The sequence below is a fragment of the Neolamprologus multifasciatus genome, chromosome 17 (assembly GCF_963576455.1).
Source record: "Neolamprologus multifasciatus chromosome 17, fNeoMul1.2, whole genome shotgun sequence".
NCBI lineage: Eukaryota > Metazoa > Chordata > Actinopteri > Cichliformes > Cichlidae > Neolamprologus > Neolamprologus multifasciatus.
In genome coordinates, this window is record NC_140455.1 from 17,567,518 (window position 1) to 17,587,886 (window position 20,369).

General features: G+C 40.7%; 1 protein-coding gene across 3 annotated transcripts; it reads left to right on the forward strand.

Moving 5' to 3' along the window:
• The first annotated feature begins 13 nt into the window (after nucleotides 1-13).
• On the forward strand, nucleotides 14-17,577 carry LOC146499239 (peroxisomal succinyl-coenzyme A thioesterase-like). Of its 3 annotated transcripts, none has more exons than XM_085138163.1 (11): nucleotides 14-329; nucleotides 4,673-4,889; nucleotides 10,575-10,674; nucleotides 11,116-11,300; nucleotides 11,500-11,660; nucleotides 12,363-12,491; nucleotides 15,022-15,104; nucleotides 15,170-15,263; nucleotides 15,364-15,444; nucleotides 16,250-16,391; nucleotides 16,603-17,577. In XM_085138163.1, exons 1-11 carry the CDS (start codon nucleotides 303-305, stop codon nucleotides 16,725-16,727), a joined length of 1,344 nt encoding a protein of 447 aa, XP_084994289.1. In that variant the 5' UTR covers nucleotides 14-302; the 3' UTR covers nucleotides 16,728-17,577. The 3 variants fall into 3 exon arrangements, with proteins under 3 accessions (XP_084994289.1, XP_084994291.1, XP_084994290.1); XM_085138164.1 differs by having other exon boundaries at nucleotides 15-329; nucleotides 12,363-12,482; XM_085138165.1 differs by lacking the exon at nucleotides 16,250-16,391 and having other exon boundaries at nucleotides 16,603-16,716.
• Nucleotides 17,578-20,369: the final 2,792 nt, after the last annotated feature.

Genomic DNA, 20,369 nt, shown 5'->3' on the forward strand with positions numbered 1-20,369 from the left:
GTCCCAGTCTGCGTCGTCGAGTGCGTCCTGACGGTATCTGTCTCATGTCATTGTTTCTAGTTTTGCTTCCCTTGTCTTATCTAGTCCAATTACTCCCAGCTGTGCTCTCCTTCTGTGTCTCATTTCCATCGTTATCCCTCAGTGTATTTAAGCCCTGTGTTTCTCTTTGTTAGTGTCGTGTCCTCCCTCATAGCTGTTTGTGAGTAGCCTTTTTTTTTTTCCCTCCCTCGTCGCCGTGTATGCTTTATTAGTTTTCCCAGTTTAGTTTTGTATCGTTTGGCCTTGTTTTCAGCAATAAAGCTATGCTTTTGCGTTCACGTTCCATCTCGGTGAGTATTGCATTTGGATCCTCTCCTGCCTACACACAGCCGTTTTGTGACAGACCCCTACATTCTTCATCCTAAACTATGACAAATTTTGAACACAGCAAAATTGTCCATAAAAATAAGAAACCATAGGACACCTGAATTAAAAAACAAACAAACACACACACTTACCTCTAAGTTGTATATGGGGAAAAAAAGGCTGTTGTTAGCGTGGGACCCGGTAATGTGGGGGAAGTAACAATAATAATAATAATAATAATAATGTTTAAAAAGTCCACATGACAAAGCAGGTTCTGTTTACAATTAAAAACTAAACTTAAAGAGAAAGCAAAGCTACTTCCAATATCAAGTTATTTAAAAACAAAACGATGACAACAAAAATTAGAAGCTCATCAAAAAGAACAAAATCAAATCACTCTCAGACATCTGACACAGTCCTCTAACCAGAAAGAAGACTTCAATTGCCACAAACACAGACTACATGCTGAAGAACAAAAGCTATATGGTCCTCAGGTTTTCCTATCTCAGATTACTGTGAGGTAACCTTTTTTTTTTTTCTTTTTTTTTTTAACCTAGAGAACAGAATTGTTGTGTGTGTGTGTGTGTGTGTGTGTGTGTGTGTGTGTGTTTTTTTTTTTTTTGTTTGTTTTTTTTTTGTTTTTTTTATATCCTCGACTATTGGTTTGGTGTATGGATTGTAAAGGACCCAGTGTGAAAGACACTGGAGGCAGAGCATTCTAACTAAAAGTAATCTTCAGTAGCCATATCTAAAAGGAAAACCAGTACTGAAAGTAGTGAAAACAGATTACTAACAAATAAAATATCACACTAGGCCACAAATATATCCAATGCATCACCACGGGGGAGGGGGGCAGAGACAGGGAACATTACATTCATCACACAGCATAGGTGTCAGTTTATAAGGGACTTGCTTAACACTTCAAACTAAGGCACATTCAGTAAACTGACCTCAGTTTCCAGTCTACAATTTGGGCTCTTCAATGCAGCAGACAGCAGATCCACTCCTGAATCCTGCATCACATTCAAGCTCAGGTCCAGCTCTGTCACATGGGAGTTCTTGGCCTTTAGAGCTGAGGCTATGGTTTCATAGTGAGTCAGTGACGGTTGACATCCAGAAAGTCTACAATGACAGATACATTTTTAAAAATTTCTTATAAAGATAGCATGTTTTTCATTTCATGTGGAAATGGGGTGCTCACGCACAAATCTGTGGTTATCTTATATTATGATGTCCTCATCAGTTCACTGCCTTGTCCTTTGCCCTAAAGGCCCAAAGGTGTACAAATGCAGATATGATAATCATGTAGATTTGAATTGGGTGTGAAAAAGTGACGCAATGGTGGCCTTCTGATGCCAAGTCACCCAAAATGACCTTGCACCTAAAAACTTGGTCAATAACACTCAAGGCAACAACAAAGCAAAGACAAAACAAACCACAACAATGAGAACCACAGTCACATTTTTAAAAAAAAATTTTTTTTATTACTGCATCCATCCACTTATGCTTATATGCTGAGCCAATCCAGAATGGCAGAAAACCTCACACTATCTAAGGGAGAGGCCAGGTCTAACAGTATTCTTTCTCAAACAATGGATTGGGCAAAATAAATGTAAATAATAGCAATTCTCATTCACCCAGTGGTGCCGAAAGAGTTAAATTACGTTCTCTACTGGAGTCCTACCTTATGTGACAAATATGGCCAATGTGATTGGCTGTGCCTTTCAGGGAGCTCTGTTTAGTTTTAGCAGCGGCAAGCCTGCGCTGCGAGGACCTGCAAAGAGGAGAGGATGGCAGTGCAAAGGAAGAACTTGGATAGAAGTATTTTTCAAAGAAACCTGTAAGTCACTTAAAGCCAAATTAACTCAAATGTGTCCGTCATAATAACGTTACAGGCTATGCTAGGCTTTGGCCCACATCAGTCTAAAATTGTATGTAACCACGAATAACGTGTTTTGGAAACTAACTGCACAACAGGCAGCACTATTAGTTATCTCAGTCTCCCAGAGTAGCATTTCTAATTTTGATTGAAACTGTCAGAGAAAACGGCAGCCTCGAGCAGGCCAGGATATTAGTTTACGGAGGCTGTTAAAATTATGTCTAACATTAAAATGTTGCTGACACAATAATTTCATCCTAATGGTCCTGACATATTCATAGGGTTAATTTTTGAGACAAAATGTCATGAGGTAGTCATGATTTTGCAAATATCCACCTTGTAGTGCAGTTTGCACAAATTGTTTTAAAAATGCACTCACCCTGCAAACATTACTGATGAGTCAAGATCTGCACAAATTGACAGAAACACTGAAGCAGCTACACATTTTATTCTTATTGTCATGTATGTCCTATTTGTCAGGTGACAGAAGAACCAACACAAAGCTCAGAGAGCAATGGTGATACAAGATCACAGGTGGAATTGGATGATGACTTGTTGGTTCATTACTGTATTTAAAGCACATATGTGACTGCATGTATTTGGAACGTCTCACTGTTATTCATCAGGTGACAGAGGCAGCTCTGCCATGTTGTAGCTCAGACAGAGGTGAAGAGGCGAGGTCACAGGTGACTGACTGATGATTCGGTGCTATAGATTAACTAGTATGTATTATCATGACAGTTGTTAGGCTGCTGATGTAAATTTTCATTAGTGTATATTTGACAAAGAATCTGAATTGACATGTCTCACTTTTTATATGGCACGAATCATGTGTTATTTTATCAGGTGGCAATATGTCCTAGTGCAGTCAAAGGGGAAGAGCCAGGGCCAAAGGTGAGGCACATCAAGCACAGAATAATAATTGTAATCTGAGGATAAAACGCATGTACTGAGGCTGAAAGAAGCTTCAGTGCTCTCAGAAGACTAAAAACATGACTATGGTTAACAATGACTCAAATGAGATTAAACAATGCTGCTGTATGCCATGTCCACCAGGAGCGACTGGACAGTATAGATGTAAAACAAATATGCCAGCAGTTTATCTCAGTTAATGAGAGGCGAAGGCATGTGTTTGGCTCCTTCGCATAGTGGACATTGAGTTGTTGTGTGGGGCACCAGTAGTCCGTGTCTGTTGCTGTAACAGTAGTTTATGTTTAGAATAGAAAATCTCAGCTCACTGATTTGATCGGGGCAATAGTGCCTAAACTGTTGCATAATTTTGCTGAGAGATCTTTTACTTTGTGGTAATCTTAGATGAGTAGTTTTATGGACAAACCAGCAGGTCATTCAGTGTTCCCTTAGTGCTAATGTGTCAGATGTTGGTGAACTATAACTGAAGTAATGTTGTTAAGTCCTTAAAGTCATATTCTTTTATTGTCATGACTGTATTTGAAGCTTTTTTTGTTTGCCTGACACCTGATTTATATGAAATATGGCTGAAGTAAACTAAACCCTAAAATACTTAGTCAGTCATTTGTTTAATAGTAACAAACAGGCCCAGGTGGCCATTTTTACCTTCGAGGGATTTCTGTATGACTCTCCACAAAAATTTATCCAAAAAGAATATATCTGTGGATGATGATGAATAAGATACTAAAGATTCAGGATGAATACAAAGACCATTTCTCAGGAACCTCTGAAGCACTTCTGTCTTCTGGTTGGTGTAACAGTGAAACATGTAGACTGCAGCCAGAAACTCGTGAAAGCTCCGATGAACAAAGTAGTAGACTGGTTTCTGAAAGATACCACATTCTCTTTTGAAGATATTTGTACAGACTCTTGAGTACAAAAAGACCCCTGCACCATTGATACCATGTTGCTCCATGTCTTCTCGGTAAAACGCAATGTTTCCTTTCTCTAGATGTTCAAATGCCAGGCTTCCCAGCTTCAGAATATCTTTCTTATCAATCTCCATCAGTTTTTGTGGACATGTTTTATGTCCCTCATGGTACATAAAAGAGCTTTGAACGAAATATAGATTCAGAATCATTTTCCTGGACAGACACAGGGGTTGTCCTTTCTTCTTTTGAGATAGTTACTCCTACATACACAAATACTTAAATACAAGCATAAATGACAGGAAAGATTGCTATTGTGTGCCATATGATTAATAAACGGAAGCTAAAATAATCCAAAACAACGAGATGTAATGGCTCGATACATGCTTTATTATCCATGTAAAGAAATCCCAGAAAGTTAACTTTGTTCATAACACACACACATGCCTTTATTGTGAGTTGATGCAAAACAACTAGAAATAAAATTAACATCTGATTAAAGACCAAATAACATGGCTTTTTTTTCTGTTTGTTTGCATCTAAATCTGTGCTTTGAATTCAGCTTAGACCTGAACGTCACTGACCTGTCACTGTTACTCTCCTGTCACAGTTTCTCTCCAGACTGTTCTCAGCCATGACACAGGCGGTTCCTCCGATCCTCTCCGTCACCCCGAGTCGGGCTCTGGTTGATGAGAAATTTCAAGTGTTGGTGGAGAATCTTCCTCCAGGATGTCCGGTAACCCTCCACTCCATCCACCACTCTGAGGACAAGAACGAATGGGAGGCATATGGTCACTACATCAGCGACCACAGAGGCGTCGTATCAGGTGGGTCACCGCTGGCTGCAGAAGACTTAGGATGCTGTCTCAGAGGGTGAACAAGCTAAAAATGTTTGTGTTGGACAGTTTTTATTGGAATGTGAACTCGACTCCCTTTGTGAGCAACTTCCTGTCCTGCTCATCATGCTTAAAGAGATTCTCACTCTTACCTCAGTAAGCTTTAAAACTCTTACCTGATGTTTTAGTTTGGGGTTTTGGCAGTTTCTGTTTCTTGGTTGATGCAGATGACTTCACTAAAACCGCTTTATTAGATTTTCTTTAATACAAAAAAGGCACTGTTGAATTTGGAGTGTGCTTTATGAATTAATATGTAACTCATTGTCCGTTTATATTAATGATCAATGTGGAGATGGGTGACTTAGATTCTTTGAATTTTCTGCTGTTTAAAGAACATGTCACAGTTCTGTGTCATTTTGACTCAGCATTTTGAGTTATGTTTTGGTTTGATTTTTGCATTATGGGTTGTATTCCTACCTAGGTTTTGTTCTTGTGCCCTCGTGTTTAGTGCAGGTTAGGTTTAGTGTCTTGTCTGCATCTTTGTAAATTGTTTCTTGTTCTGTTTTATTTTGAAGGTCCATGTCTTATGGCAATGCTACTCGTTTCGCTTCTTCTGTCTCGCTAGGTCTTATTTCTCCCGGCTGTGTTCCCACCTGTTCCTCGTTCCCTCATGTTCTTGTCTGTGTATTTATAGTGTGTATCCTCCAGTGTTCAGCGTTGCGTCATCCCTCATTGCTGTGTTACGCTCCTGGTGTTTCCTCCTGAATTTCGATCTCCCAGTATAGTTTTGTTTTGTATGCTTTCCCCTGCCAGCAAATAAAGCTGTGGGTTTTTTTTTTTTGTTTAAGTTACCGCGTCTGAGTCCTGCGTTTGGGTCCTTTCCTGCCTGCCTTCACACACAGCACATTCACCATGACAGAACATCAAATACAGTCTTGTGCACCCTGGAAGATTCCCTCCCTGTCTGCCTTGATTTAGATTAAAAAAAAAAAAAAAACACTGAAAACTGAACCACATCTGGACCTTAATAATCAATAAACTAACTTGTTACATTGCTTGATTTCAATTACTCAAAATATCATGCTCATGTATCATGCCCCAATCAGACCAGGAGTGACATGTTTAGCCGCATGTTCTCCTTAAATTGCTGGCTGTCTGAGTGGTGTCCCAGAAACGATGTGGGCTTCATAGATAATTGGCAAACCTTCTGGAGGAAACCTGGTCTTGTTAGGAGAGATGGCATCCATCCCACTTTGGATGGAGCAGCTCTCATTTCTAGAAATATGGACAAATTTATTAAACCCCTCAAAACATGACTATCCAGAGTTGGGACCAGGAAGCAGAGTTGCAGTCTTACACGCCTCTCTGCAGCTTCTCTCCTCCTGCTACCCCCCCAAAAACCCATCTCCATAGAGACTGTGTCTGCTTCCAAAAAGACAAAAAACAAACTAAAAACCAGCAACAAACAACTTAAACAATCACAAAGAAAGAACAATACAGTATCCACATCTGAACCAAAGAGTAAAACAGTGAAATGTGGATTATTAAATATTAGGTCTCTCTCCTCCAAGTCTCTGTTAGTACATGACTTAATAATTGATCAACAAATTGATTTACTCTGCCTTACAGAAACCTGGTTGCAGCAGGATGATTATGTTAGTTTAAATGAATCAACACCCCCGAGTCATTCTAACTACCAGAAATCTCGAAGCACAGGTCGAGGGGGCGGTGTGGCAGCAATTTTTCACACCAGTCTATTAATTAATGAAAGACCAAGACAGACTTTTAATTCATTTGAAAGCCTGATGCTTAACATTGTCCACCCCAGCTGTGAAACTCAGAAACCAGTCTTACTTGTTATCATCTATCGTCCACCTGGGCCTTACACAGAGTTTCTGTCTGATTTCTCAGACTTTATATCTAATTTAGTTCTGAGCTCAGATAAAATAATTATTGTGGGTGATTTTAACATCCATGTAGATGCTAAAAATGACAGCCTCAACATGGCATTTAATCTGTTGTTAGACTCAATTGGTTTCTCTCAAAATGTAAAAGAACCCACCCACCACTTTAATCACACTCTAGATCTTGTTTTAACATATGGCATAGAAACTGAACATTTAACAGTGTTTCCTGAAAACCCTCTCCTGTCTGATCATTTCTTGATAACATTTACATTTACAATAATTGATTACGCAGCAGTGGAGAGTGGACTTTATCAAAGTAGATGTCTTTCTGAAAGCGCTGTAACTAAGTTTAAGAATATAATCCAGCCACTGTTATCATCGTCAATGCCCTGTACCAACACAGAGCAGAGCAGCTATCTGAACGCTACCCCAACAGAGGTCGATTATCTTGTTAATAATTTCACCTCCTCACTACGTACGACTCTGGATACTGTAGCTCCAGTGAAAACTAAGGTCTCTAATCAGAAGTACCTGACCCCGTGGTATAATTCTCAAACACGTACCCTAAAGCAGATGACTCGTAATCTGGAGAGGAAATGGCGTGCCACAAATTTAGAGGATCATCATTTAGCCTGGAGAAATAGTTTGTTGCTTTATAAGAAAGCCCTCCGCAAAGCCAGAACAGCTTACTACTCATCACTGATTGAAGAAAATAAGAACAACCCCAGGTTTCTCTTCAGCACTGTAGCCAGGCTGACAAAAAGTCAGAGCTCTTTTGAGCCAACCATCCCTTTAACGTTAACTAGTGATGACTTCATGAACTTCTTCACAAATAAAATTTTTATCATTAGAGAAAAAATTACCAATAATCATCCCACAGATGTAATATTATCTACAGCTACTCTTAGTTCCATTGATGTTAAGTTAGACTCTTTTTTTCCAATCGATCTTTCTGAGTTAACTTCAATAATTACTTCCTCCAAACCATCAACGTGTCTTTTAGACCCCATTCCTACAAAACTGCTCAAAGAAGTCCTGCCATTGGTTAATTCTTCGATCTTATATATGATCAACCTATCTCTAATAATCGGCTATGTACCACAGGCCTTCAAGGTGGCTGCAGTTAAACCTTTACTCAAAAAGCCATCTCTAGACCCAGCAGTCTTAGCTAATTATAGGCCAATCTCCAACCTTCCTTTCATATCAAAAATCCTTGAAAGAGTAGTTGTCAAACAGCTAACAGATCATCTGCAGAGGAATGGTTTATTTGAAGAGTTTCAGTCAGGTTTCAGAGTTCATCACAGCACAGAAACAGCTTTATTGAAGGTTACAAATGATCTTCTTATGGCCTCTGACAGTGGACTCATCTCTGTGCTTGTCCTTCTTGACCTTAGTGCAGCATTCGATACTGTTGACCATAATATCCTATTAGAGCGATTAGAACATGCTGTAGGTATTACAGGTATTGCACTGCAGTGGTTTGTATCATATCTATCTAATAGACTCCAATTTGTGCATGTAAATGGAGAGTCCTCTTCACACACTGAGGTTAATTATGGCGTTCCACAGGGTTCGGTGCTAGGACCAATTCTGTTTACATTATACATGCTTCCCCTAGGCAGCATCATTAGAAGACATAGCATACATTTTCACTGCTATGCAGATGACACCCAGCTCTATCTGTCCATGAAGCCAGATAACACACACCAATTAGTTAAACTGCAGGAATGTCTTAAAGACATAAAGACTTGGATGGCCACTAACTTTCTGCTTCTTAACTCAGATAAAACTGAGGTCATTGTACTCGGCGCTGAAAAGCTTAGAAATATGGTATCTAACCAGATTCTTACTCTGGATGGCATTACCTTGGCCTCCAGTAACACTGTGAGGAACCTTGGAGTCATTTTTGACCAGGATATGTCCTTCAACGCACATATTAAACAAATATGTAAGACTGCGTTCTTCCATTTGCGCAACATCTCTAAAATTAGAAATATCCTGTCTCAGAGTGACGCTGAAAAACTAGTTCATGCATTTATTACTTCCAGGCTAGACTACTGCAATTCATTATTATCAGGATGTCCAAAAAACTCACTGAAAAGCCTTCAGTTAATCCAAAATGCTGCAGCAAGAGTACTGACAGGGACTAGAAGGAGAGAGCATATTTCTCCTGTTTTGGCTTCCCTTCATTGGCTTCCTGTTAAATCCAGAATTGAATTCAAAATCCTGCTCCTCACATACAAGGTCTTAAATAATCAGGCCCCATCTTATCTTAATGACCTTGTAGTACCATATCACCCTATTAGAGCACTTCGCTCTCGCTCTGCAGGCCTACTTGTTGTTCCTAGAGTATTTAAAAGTAGAATGGGAGGGAGAGCCTTCAGTTTTCAGGCCCCTCTTCTGTGGAACCAGCTTCCAGTTTGGATTCAGGAGACAGACACTATCTCTACTTTTAAGATTAGGCTTAAAACCTTCCTTTTTGCTAAAGCATATAGTTAGGGCTGGACCAGGTGACCCTGAATCCTCCCTTAGTTATGCTGCAATAGATGTAGGCTGCCGGGGGATTCCCATGATGCATTGAGTTTTTCCTTTCCAGTCACCTTTCTCACTCACTATGTATTAACTGACCTCTCTGTATTGAATCGTATCTGTTATTAATCTCTGTCTCTCTTCCACAGCATGTCTTTATCCTGTCTTCCTTCTCTCACCCCAACCGGTCGCAGCAGATGGCCGCCCCTCCCTGAGCCTGGTTCTGCCGGAGGTTTCTTCCTGTTAAAAGGGAGTTTTTCCTTTCCACTGTCGCCAAAGTGCTTGCTCATAGGGGGTCATATGATTGTTGGGCTTTTCTCTGTATCTATGAAGCGCCTTGAGGCGACATTTGTTGTGATTTGGCGCTATATAAATAAAATTGAATTGAATTGAATTGAATGTATCATAATTAGGGAGTACTACTAAAATACTAAGATTATTATTATTATTATTATTAGTAGTAGTAGTAGCTGTATTAATTGCTGAAATTATGATGCTTTCATTGCTGTGGGAATATTTAAATCCATTTATTGTACCTTCACACAACATTGATGTATATGTGTCTGTGTCTCTTCAAGGTGAGTATCACCTGCTAGTCTCTTAACAAGTCCTATTCGTGAATCCCAGGAGGTGGAAGGGCAGGACTATGGGCAGATGATCAGACCACTGACTTTGTTTACATTATATACAACACTGAAAATTAATTTACCGATGGCCACCTAATAAACAGGGTCTTTCTCAGGATATGGGGGCTATTTTTGGTAAAGGCCATCTTCCGGATCCTATTTCTGTGATATGGTTTGGAAGCGATTCTGAGATTTTAGTTTGTCCTATTTGATCACTGGCAGAATAGTTAAAGCCACTCACACAGCACACTCATCCTTATATCCCATATGTTGATATCCTCCAGTTACAGTGATTGTTTTCCAGGTTGTGGTGTTCTTGTCAGTCTTCTGTGTCCTTGGCACAGATATGCTGTCCTGTTTTTGTTAATTTAAAAAAAGGGTAGGAAAGAAATTAAGATGGTAACTGATTATTGTCAGTGTGAGCTCTGCTCACAGACTTTTTTTTACTGTGGTATTAATCAGTAAAGTAAGTAAAACTGTAAATGAAAAACAGTAAAAGAAAACACTAGAAAGAGTTAATTATGATACAATCAGATGGACTGGTAATGTAAAAAGATATGAAATAAAAGTGAAACAAAGTCAAACGGAATAAAATGGTTTTTATTTTCTTGTAGTTACCGAGGATTTGAGTTTTGGAGGCACGTATACGGGAAAAGAGCCCATGGGCTTGCTGTGGAGCATGCGGCCGGTCCCAGGCAGCCGTGAAGGCCTCAGGTAAGAATTTGGTGGTCATCTTGCCGAGCTCGTGGCGTGTAAAGGAGCTTAAGTTATCACATCAATATTTATGTCGATTATACCAGTTTCGGCACGACAAGGACTGACTTGTACGCCTTTCGGGAGGTAACAACAGACATAATTAGGCTGCATAAAGCCAACGGTGAAAGTCCTTTGTTTAGAAAAAAATCCTGTCTCCATTTAAAAAAAAAAAAAAAAAAAAAAAAAAAAAAAAAGGAAAAAAAACAGCAGCCTGTATTGTCATAAGGAATTACAATACTCATCTTGGCAACACTGCACAGGGAAAAAAAAGGAGTAATAGATATTTGTTTAATTTTGTGCATTGAAGGACATATGACTAACTAACACCATGACTAATGTGTGTGTGGGTGGACTACCCTTTGTTTATTTTGTTCAATAACTCGTATCATTTCTGGTCAGGTTAAGGAAGATAAACGTGTGCACACCAATGCTGGTCAACATCTCAGTCCACAGTGGACACGAGGACTTCAGGGGCCGGACCCCTCTGGCATCAGCACTCGCAGAGAGATGGTACATGGCTCCTGGTGTCAAGAGAATTGATATTAATAAGCAAGGAGTGCAGGGGACCCTGTTTATACCACCAGGTACACCGGAAATAAAACTTCTTCTTTTTTTTTTTTTTTAAATAATCTGGATTTTGTGAGATGGATGGATGACACTTCTGACCCCGAAATTACTACATGAGGAATATCCTCTTTTCCTGACATCAAACAGAACTAAGAGTAGAAAAAACTGACTAAAATACTGTTTGATTCTGTTTTTTTTTGTTTTTTTTCCCCTCAGGCCCTGGACCCTTCCCAGCACTGCTAGACATGTGGGGAGGCAGTGTAGGGCTGCAGGAGTATCGCTCTGCCTTGTTGGCATCTCGTGGTTACGTTTCTTTCACGCTGGATTACCTAAGGTCTGAACACCTGTCAGCAGATGTAGAGTTTAAGTACTTCGAGGTTTGTGCGATTTACATACTAATGTGTTTTATGGGGTTTTTTGTTTTGTCCTTTTGGACAAATAAAATACTTTTTTTTTTTTTAACTTGCACTTCCAGTTTTACATGATTAGTAATTAAACTCTGGGTGAAATCATTCAAAATAATAATAAAAAAATCTTTCAATCTTCACTGTGGGTGGATAGCACAATCTAATTTTTCTTCAATACCATAATATCTAACATATTTCATTTATTTATTTATTTCACACTTGATTCAACAGTTTCCACAGATAGTTCTTTCAGACAAACCAACCACACTTTCTCTTGGTATAGCACTGCAACTATGCTTGAAAAGGAGCAGGAAGAAGAAAATATTCTTTTTAAACCCTGCCCCCTATCTGCAATCCAACTTATATTACAAGTGGGCACCAAAAATCAAGGAACAAACTAACATTTATCTCCGGTCCAAACGCAAACCAAACAACAAATTTACAATCAGCAATATACCGCTTCACATAGTAACAAGGAGAAAAGATAAGTAAATAGAATAAAATGAGGCAAAAAATAAAGGATCCTCTTTCAATTAACTCAATATGAAGAATATGAATGAAATTTGAGTTATCATTTTAGACATGTAACACTTTTTAAATCAATGTAAATTTATACATATTAAAAACAAGGTTTTAATATCTCATTAATTTCCAGTATCACTCTCCTATTAGACAGCATTTAACATTATTAGGAACCATCCTCAAGTGATACCAGACAGAGTTGGAATTCTTGGTATTTCCCTGGGCACCGTGGTGGCCTTCGACTTAACAGCCTACAGCACCATTATTAAGGTAAATGTGGTGGGTAAGATTTCCTTCCTCCTTGATGCCGTGATATTGTGGATTGACAGTGATCAAACTGATTGTCAGTCTCTCGTAACAGTTCGGTGTCCTGTGGATTTGGTGGCTGTCAGGCGTGAGGGCCCCGGTGGTCTGATCGCCACTTGAAAAGTCTGGCTGTAGGTATTTAGGATGTGGCTTCTCTGGTAGGAAAGGAGCCTGAACTTCTTAACCACCAGAAAAGTCGGAAATGAGACCGTCTTTAGCATCCTGAAGAGGGTCTAGACCAGGGGTGGCCAATTCCAGGCCCCGAGGGCCGGTGTCCTGCAGGTTTTAGATCTCACCTTGGGTCATCACACCTGAATCACATGATTAGTTCATTACCAGGCCTCTGGAGAACTTCAGGACATGTTGAGGACCTAATTTAGCCATTTATATCAGCTGTGTTGGTTCAAGGACGCATCTAAAACCTGCAGGGACACCGGCCCTCGAGGCCTGGAGTTGCCCAGCCCTAACATATATTGAATGTGTGTTGCAAGCATGTAGCTAAGGCCCTAGTCTTCAAGATCTTGAATTTTTACCTCTGACAGAACTTAAACAACATCCAGAGAGAGGCTGGGGATACAGAGTATGAGTGGACCATGTTCCATTCATCGTCACTGCCAAGATATTTGTACAGAGTTTTGCCCATAAAATTATTGGGACCAGTCATAGTGGTTTCCTCAGAACCAGATTGACACCAGAGATGAAGGAATCCATTGAGCTGGAGAAGGAGTATGTGGTGGAATTAAGGCACGACGGGACCACAGATCCGTGTTTTAAGCCATGTTTATTTATACATTTGTCCCACCACCACAAGAACCCTCTCAATCCTGCTTCCCCGTGATTTAACACCGCGGGCATGATCTGCAGGTGTCGTACTGGTGCGTCCACAAGGCACCACAGACCACACCACGCCCCACCACACACCCCATCGCTCGACTGAGGCCAGGGAGCCATCCAGCCAAACCTACCTACTCTCTCCCCCCCGGCCTCCAACCCGACGATAGGGCAGTGTCTTTTGCTGAGGCCGCCCAAGTCTCCAGCGGTGATGGCAACGCTGGCCCGCCGGTCGGCCACCTGGCGAACTGGCATGACCGTGCAGGCACAGCCGTGAGCACCTGCTCACTCCCGGCTGGACCTCCATAGTCTCTGGCTGGAGCAGCTGCTCCACCACTCCGCGCAGGGTGGTGCCCAGGGGCATCTTTTCAGGTGGCGCTCGGTCTGTTCCCGCAGCTCTTCCTGCTGGCGACGCACCTCCACCGCCTGCTCCCACTGGACAGCCGCCGTGTCAGCAATCATCTGCGACAGCTCCTCCCTTCCCTGGCTCTGTTGTTGGCCTGTCTTGCCGCATCCTGGGTTTCACCACCAGTGTGGTGGAATTAAGGCACAACAGGACCACAGATCCATGTTTTGAGCCATCTTTATTTTTACATCCATCCGCATGGACCACAGACCACGCACCACCACAGAGTGCTATCGAGCTTGGATATCTTCCAGAACTCTTGCTGCAGCTGACAAGTGCTGGCAGGCCAAGCAGAGTACAGCCCTAGAAGCCATGGAGGAAAACTTTCAACTGGCCTTGAAGCAGTTCCAGAAAACCATCAGGTGGCTCAAGTAGGGGAAGCAATGCTGTACTCACTCTGTGTACAGTATGCATGAGACCCAGTCTGGGAGTCGAAGGAGTATTTTAACAGTCATCTCAATCACACCTACTCGCCTTCTTTAGAGAAAGCAGAGGTGGATAATGAGGGGGATGACTCGCTCACAACTCGGGAGAGGTCAACCTGGGGTGGACCAGCTCTTTATCCTCTTAAAGACATTCGAGGGTCTGTGGGAGTTTGCTCAACCAGTCTGCATGTTTCGTAGACTTAGAGAGGATATGCCCTGGGATGTCCTGAGGAGGTTGGGATCTCGGTCTTGTTGCAGGCTGTTCAGTCCTTGCCCAACTGTAATGAGAGCTTGGTGTTTTTTTTGTTTTTTTTTCTTCCAACAATAAGTTGGACTCAGAGTTTGACCTGAAGTCAGTCAGGTCTGCCTTTTATCACAAATTCTGATCTCAATTTATGGGACAGAAATTCTAGGTGGAACCAAGTGGCAGGCATGCTCCCTAGTGGTGTCAGGATCACATCTGGTTTTTGCAGGTGACGTGGTTCTCCTGGCTTCATCACCTGATGACCTCCAGCTTGCACTGGGACAGTTCACAGCTGTGTTCCCAGTTGGAAAAGAGTGGAAAAGTTTTTGGTTGAAGTGCAGCTTAGTATTTCCCATTAATGTGTCTATATGGGTTATGCTAACTTTGTGCAATTGAGGGGAAAAAAGATGTACATTTACATTTTTCAGTATGACAAAAATAAGCACATAAAGGAGACCTTCAATGCAGATGGTCAAAATGGCAATTCCAGGAGGTTTAAACATTCATGTTTTGTTGAAAACTAAGTTGGAAGCTGGTCTTTGGGTCTTTTAATTCAATGTGCAACATCAAATGTTTTAATCTATCATTGTGTTCCAGCCTCGCTGCATTGTTTGCATCAGCAGCAATCACCATCACCCACCTGGGACCACCCTGAAGGCCGCGTTTAAAATACTAAGCAAGTACGTACTGTTTGTCATTAAAATTTAATGATAATACAAATTATTGTTACTAATATGTATCATAGGCATTTTCACAAGGCACATTTCGATGAGAACTACTATATGAGCTGGAGAAGTTTTGCTCTGGATGTTATTGCTGACCCCTCGAACAACGTGGAAGTGAGTGCTGCATTATACTACCAGTAGACCTAATGACCTCTCCAAGCCTGAGTTGGACCTCTTAGTTCCTGTGGGATTTTTAAATCTGCTTTGTTGACAGGTGGGGAGAATTAACTGCCCGATGTTACTGGTTAATGGCTGTGACGATCAGAATTGGCCTACAGTGGAGACAGCGGAGGAGGTTAGTGATGCTCTAAGACAGGGGTCTCAAACCCGTGGCCTGGGGTCCACTTATGGCCCACATCATCCCTGCTTGCAGGCCGTATATTGACATGAAGAAATATAATGCAATTTGGCCTTTGAAGTTACTTTTTTTTTTTTTTTTTTTTTTTTTTTTTGTTAGGGAGAATTTGTTTTTTGTTGAAAGCAATATTAAAAAAGGTTCTTTTAAAAAGTAAAACATTATTTAATATAAAGGCAATATGAGCAGAGAGCCCAAACATGTTGAGGGACTGGCTGTGTTAGTTCAGTGAGAGAGTTATTTGTAAAGAAAACTATTTTCACTAGTAGTCCAAAACTAATGCGTACACTTATTTCTGCATTTTTATTTTGTTAAATACAAACAAAATTATAGCAGAAGTGCTGCCACGTGTCTGGCCATTAAGAGAGTACCAGTTTGTTTATTTGGTAGTTTAATGAAAGGCTTCAGTTAGTTAAGAGTGAGGGGGGAAGAATATTGCGTTCACATTTGAATTTATGGCTTGTTATACAGTATTTGAACTTTTTTTAAAAAAAAATTTGTGCGTGGTTTCTTGTTTTTTTTTTTTTTTTTTTTTTTTTAAGTTTGTTTGTTGTTCTACTTGAACACCAAAGTGGCCCTCCAATAAGATGACAGTGCCAGCAATGGACCACAGCTCATTTAAGTTTGAGACCCCTGTTCTAAGAGCATTGGTTTGTGTTCACACTCCAAAAACAATAAAAATTTCAGAATATGAACTTTGTTAAATGATGTCAGCATAAAATTAAAGTTGACCTCTGACCCACAGGTGGCCAGGTTGTTGCGTGAAGGTGGAAAGGAACACCTGCTGAGCAGATTAGCGTATCCGGGTGCTGGACACCTGATTGAGCCGCCATTCTCTCCTCATTTTAGAGCTACGAAATTTATCATGCTAAACAGTAAAGAGAAGGGTCAGTTTCTTTTTCTCTCTCACATACTCGCACACACTTCAACCTGACTTCCAGGAAGAATTTCTGGTTGTAACCACTATATTAGGTACACCTGAAAATCAAGGGGTTGAATTTTGAGGTCCCTTAAAAATGTTTACACACCAGGTTGCTAAAATCCTCTGCTTTGTGCTTTGTGATTTATTAGTTAGCTCTGTAACTGTGTGTGTTTCAGTGATATTACTGTGGGGAGGACACACCAAAGCTCATTCAGATGCTCAGGAAGACTCCTGGAGGAAGATCTTGAGTTTTCTGCAGCTTCACCTGTACCATAGCCCGAGTGTTAAAGCAAAACTGTGAGAGTCACATGATGTCGAATCACTGGTGTGATATACTTACCATGGTTTCATTCTGCAACTGCTTTACTTAGATGAGTCAGGCTTTGTCCACACGTACGCAGGTATTTGTAAACACTAGGATTCTGTGTCAAAAAAGCTCAGTTTGTTGTTGTTGTTTCAATGCAGGCATGAAGCCATAATAATTTTATAACCACATTTCTTATTATGAACCTTGCTTGATTATGTAAGCTCATAGTGAGTACGCGTTTTCCCCCATATCATTAGTCTAAACTGTTGCTTACATGAGAAGACCCTAAAAACACCTTTCATCCATACATAGTACTTTCAGTGCTAAGAAATATTATTATATACACACATACTTTCACTGATGTTTTAAGTAATTTAAGACAGTGTATTATTGTCTTAATGTAATTATTTGACTAATTAACCTCAGGTGAAGCCATGGTTGCCCGCCAGACAATAAGAAAACAAGTAGCTATTACAAACAAGAACGTAATAGGCAGTTAAATAAATAAAACAACAAAATGTGTAAAGCCGTGAGAGAAAGAACTTAAAGATACCTGGAAATTAGAAGATAAACAGAGACCATAGAGTCCAGCTAGCTTAAACACCAATGCTAGCGACTCAAGCCAACCAGACACATAAAAAGAAAAGTGTCAGTATGGCTCAAAGTCATGCGACACCAAAGGGGTTTGCAATACTTGATTCACCGCGATATGGATCTCTCAGCAAAGTGCAAGGATCTCCAAAACAGATTGAGACGTAACAATATTAGGATCTCAAAATGAAGTGAAGGAAAGGATATGGTCAGGTTTGTGAAACAACTACTTAAGTAGTTGTTTCAGCAAGTGCAAGTGCTTTAAGCTGATACTGTGCAAAGGAGGTAACACCTCATTAGTTTTTCTATTTCATTTGTTATTAGATTCCCCTTGTGTCTTCCAACCTCTGTTAAGTCTCCCTTGCCCTTTATGTGTTTCATGTCTGTCTTACGTTGTCAAGTTCAGGTTGTCATGTCTGCGTCTCATTATGTTTCCTGTTTTATTTTGAAGGGGTCCTGTGTTCCTATGTTCAATGTTTTTAGTTTTACTCTCCCCTTGTGACGTTGTTATGTTCATGTGTCAGCTGTTTCCCCACGTGTTTCCGTTTCCCTCATTATCCTCCTGTGTAGGGATGGGTACCGGTATCCGGTGCCATCATGGTTCTGACATAAACGGTAGTAACCAGACCGAAAAGCTGCGCACATTTCGGTGGTTTTTTTTTTTTTTTTTTTTCCTGAGCTGTGATACACTTTAGATTCTAGCCAATCATTTTACGTTTCCGAGGATAGTAGGCGGGTCCAGGTACGTACGTTCCTGGACCCGCCTACCCACCTAGCGGTCAAAAGTCTGGCTGTACATCACAGCAAAATATGCAAACTAAGCAGCCTGCAGCAAGTGCTTTAAGCTGATACTGTGCAAAGGAGGTAACACCTCAAATCCAATGAAACACCTGGCAACGCATAGCGTTTTTTTTTTTTTTTTTTTTAAAGCCGAGAAATGCGCATTATTTGATAGCTTGCTGCGAGACCTCACACCGTGCACATCTACTGCGGGTGTAGCCGTAGCCCTGCCAGTGTAGCAGGGATGATGATGGATGATGATGGCAGCAGCAACCGTTCTTCTCTGCGTGAGTAGTTTAATGTTGTTCGTGTGTAATTTACGTTGAGTAGGCTAACCATGTTATTATATTAATGCATGTAAGGTGAACTAGCAAACACCATCGTAGTTACATGCGGCTGTCTTCTTGTTTGATGGCAGATACTCCCTTCACCCTGGCCAAAAAGGCTAAAATGACCAAAGAAAAAGTGGGAAACAGCTAAACATGAGAGGTTTTTGGACAAAGTTAGTGTTTTTTTCCATTGATTAAGCTCTGCTTCCAGCCAAGAGTGATACCATATTTGCCCCATAGCTGCAGAAAAGGCTAACATTGTTATCTTTTTACAAAAAAATCAGCTGAACATCAGGTTTTTTGGACCAATTTTGTGTTCTCCATTCTTTAAGCACCGGTTTGAGCACCGGCACAGTTTCAAAAGTACCGGTTTGGCACTGGTATCGGATAAAACCTAAATACCCATCCCTACTCCTGTGTGTCTTCAGTCATTCCTTGTCAGGTCGTCTGTTGTTCACGCCATGTTCTTTACACCAGGTTTCTAGGTTTCATGTCCAGGTTTTTTCATATTGTTTGTTTAGATTTCCCAGTTTGGGTTTGTGTTAATTTTGCTTCAGTTTGCCTTTTGTTTGTACCTTTTACCAGCCTCATTAAACGGCTTGCTTTTTGTTAACATTCAAGTTTTGTTCCCTGTTCCTTGGAGTCTGCATTTTGGGTCCTTCTCGTTAATTCATACAGTCTGCCCTCGCCAGACTGACAATTAGTGATGGGCAGATAAAGCTTCATGAAACACTGAAGCTTTTCATCCAATTGATCCACCCCAGCGCAAAGCGTCTTGAAGCTTCATTTGCTCTAGTAGGACACCTACTGGACGTAAAAATATTAGTTGGCATGAATTTGAAGACTGTGGCATTTTGCACACAGCCTGTAAATGTCAACAACAAAAGGAGTGTGTAAAACATCTATATTGTAGTGATGGCAGTATACTGTGTATATTTATACTGGCAGTATGGAAAATGATCATTTGGAAATGCTTAAAATGGAAATGATCATTTACTGTGAGGTGTGGTTGGGGTGTGGGCAGTGGTTGTGCTTTTGTAACGTTCAGGTATGGACAACTACACACTGAGGCTTTGAGCCTCAGTCCTGCCCACATTTTATTCTGTAAAAACTAATTTTTCACTGCTTTTATGACCTTTAAGTGGGGAGAACATAGCTAGGATTTAATGACTTAACAAATCTTTTAAATTCTTTGTCCTCCAATGCTAAATGGCTGGGAGTCCTCAATCACTATGCTAACCAGGTCTTCATCAATTTGAGATTGTTCTCCTGAAGAAAGACAACAAAAACAAAGCACAAATATAAATACCACACATGTAACTTATAACAGCTGTATAACATTGTTATATCTTTTAGTTACATTACTGCATGCTACATTATCATGGCATTTGATAGCTCACCTGGTCTTGCTCCACTATCGGTGTTCCCCTTATTCTCATGCAAAGCTCTGTAGTGCCTAAGCATGGATGAGGTGTGGTTGTTATATCCCAGCTCTCTGGCACATAGCAAACACTTCACCTTGTACAAAAGTAAAGACGGCTTAACATAAATTGCATTGCACCATCAGTATTATGAAAATACATCTTCTGTAAAAATTTACATACCTTTTAGGGAGGAATAAAATCAAAATGTTCCCACACAGGGAAGGACATCCTCCTCTTCTTAGCTGGCTCCATTCTCTCCTGACTTTCTCTCCTCACTCTCATAAACCTCCAAACTCTCACTAACCTTAACTCTCCATCAAACACCCACATTTTTGAATGAAGTCTGAGGGGTTTATATCTCTGTCATAGCTCGCGGCAAAGTTCGAACCGCTTCATGAACCAGTCACGTGGTACAGCCGGGCAGCGAGGCTTCGGACGTCATCATTTTCAGCTCCTACCATAAATGAAGCAAGCCTCGATACGCGCATCGCGGAAACGCCCCCTCAATTACT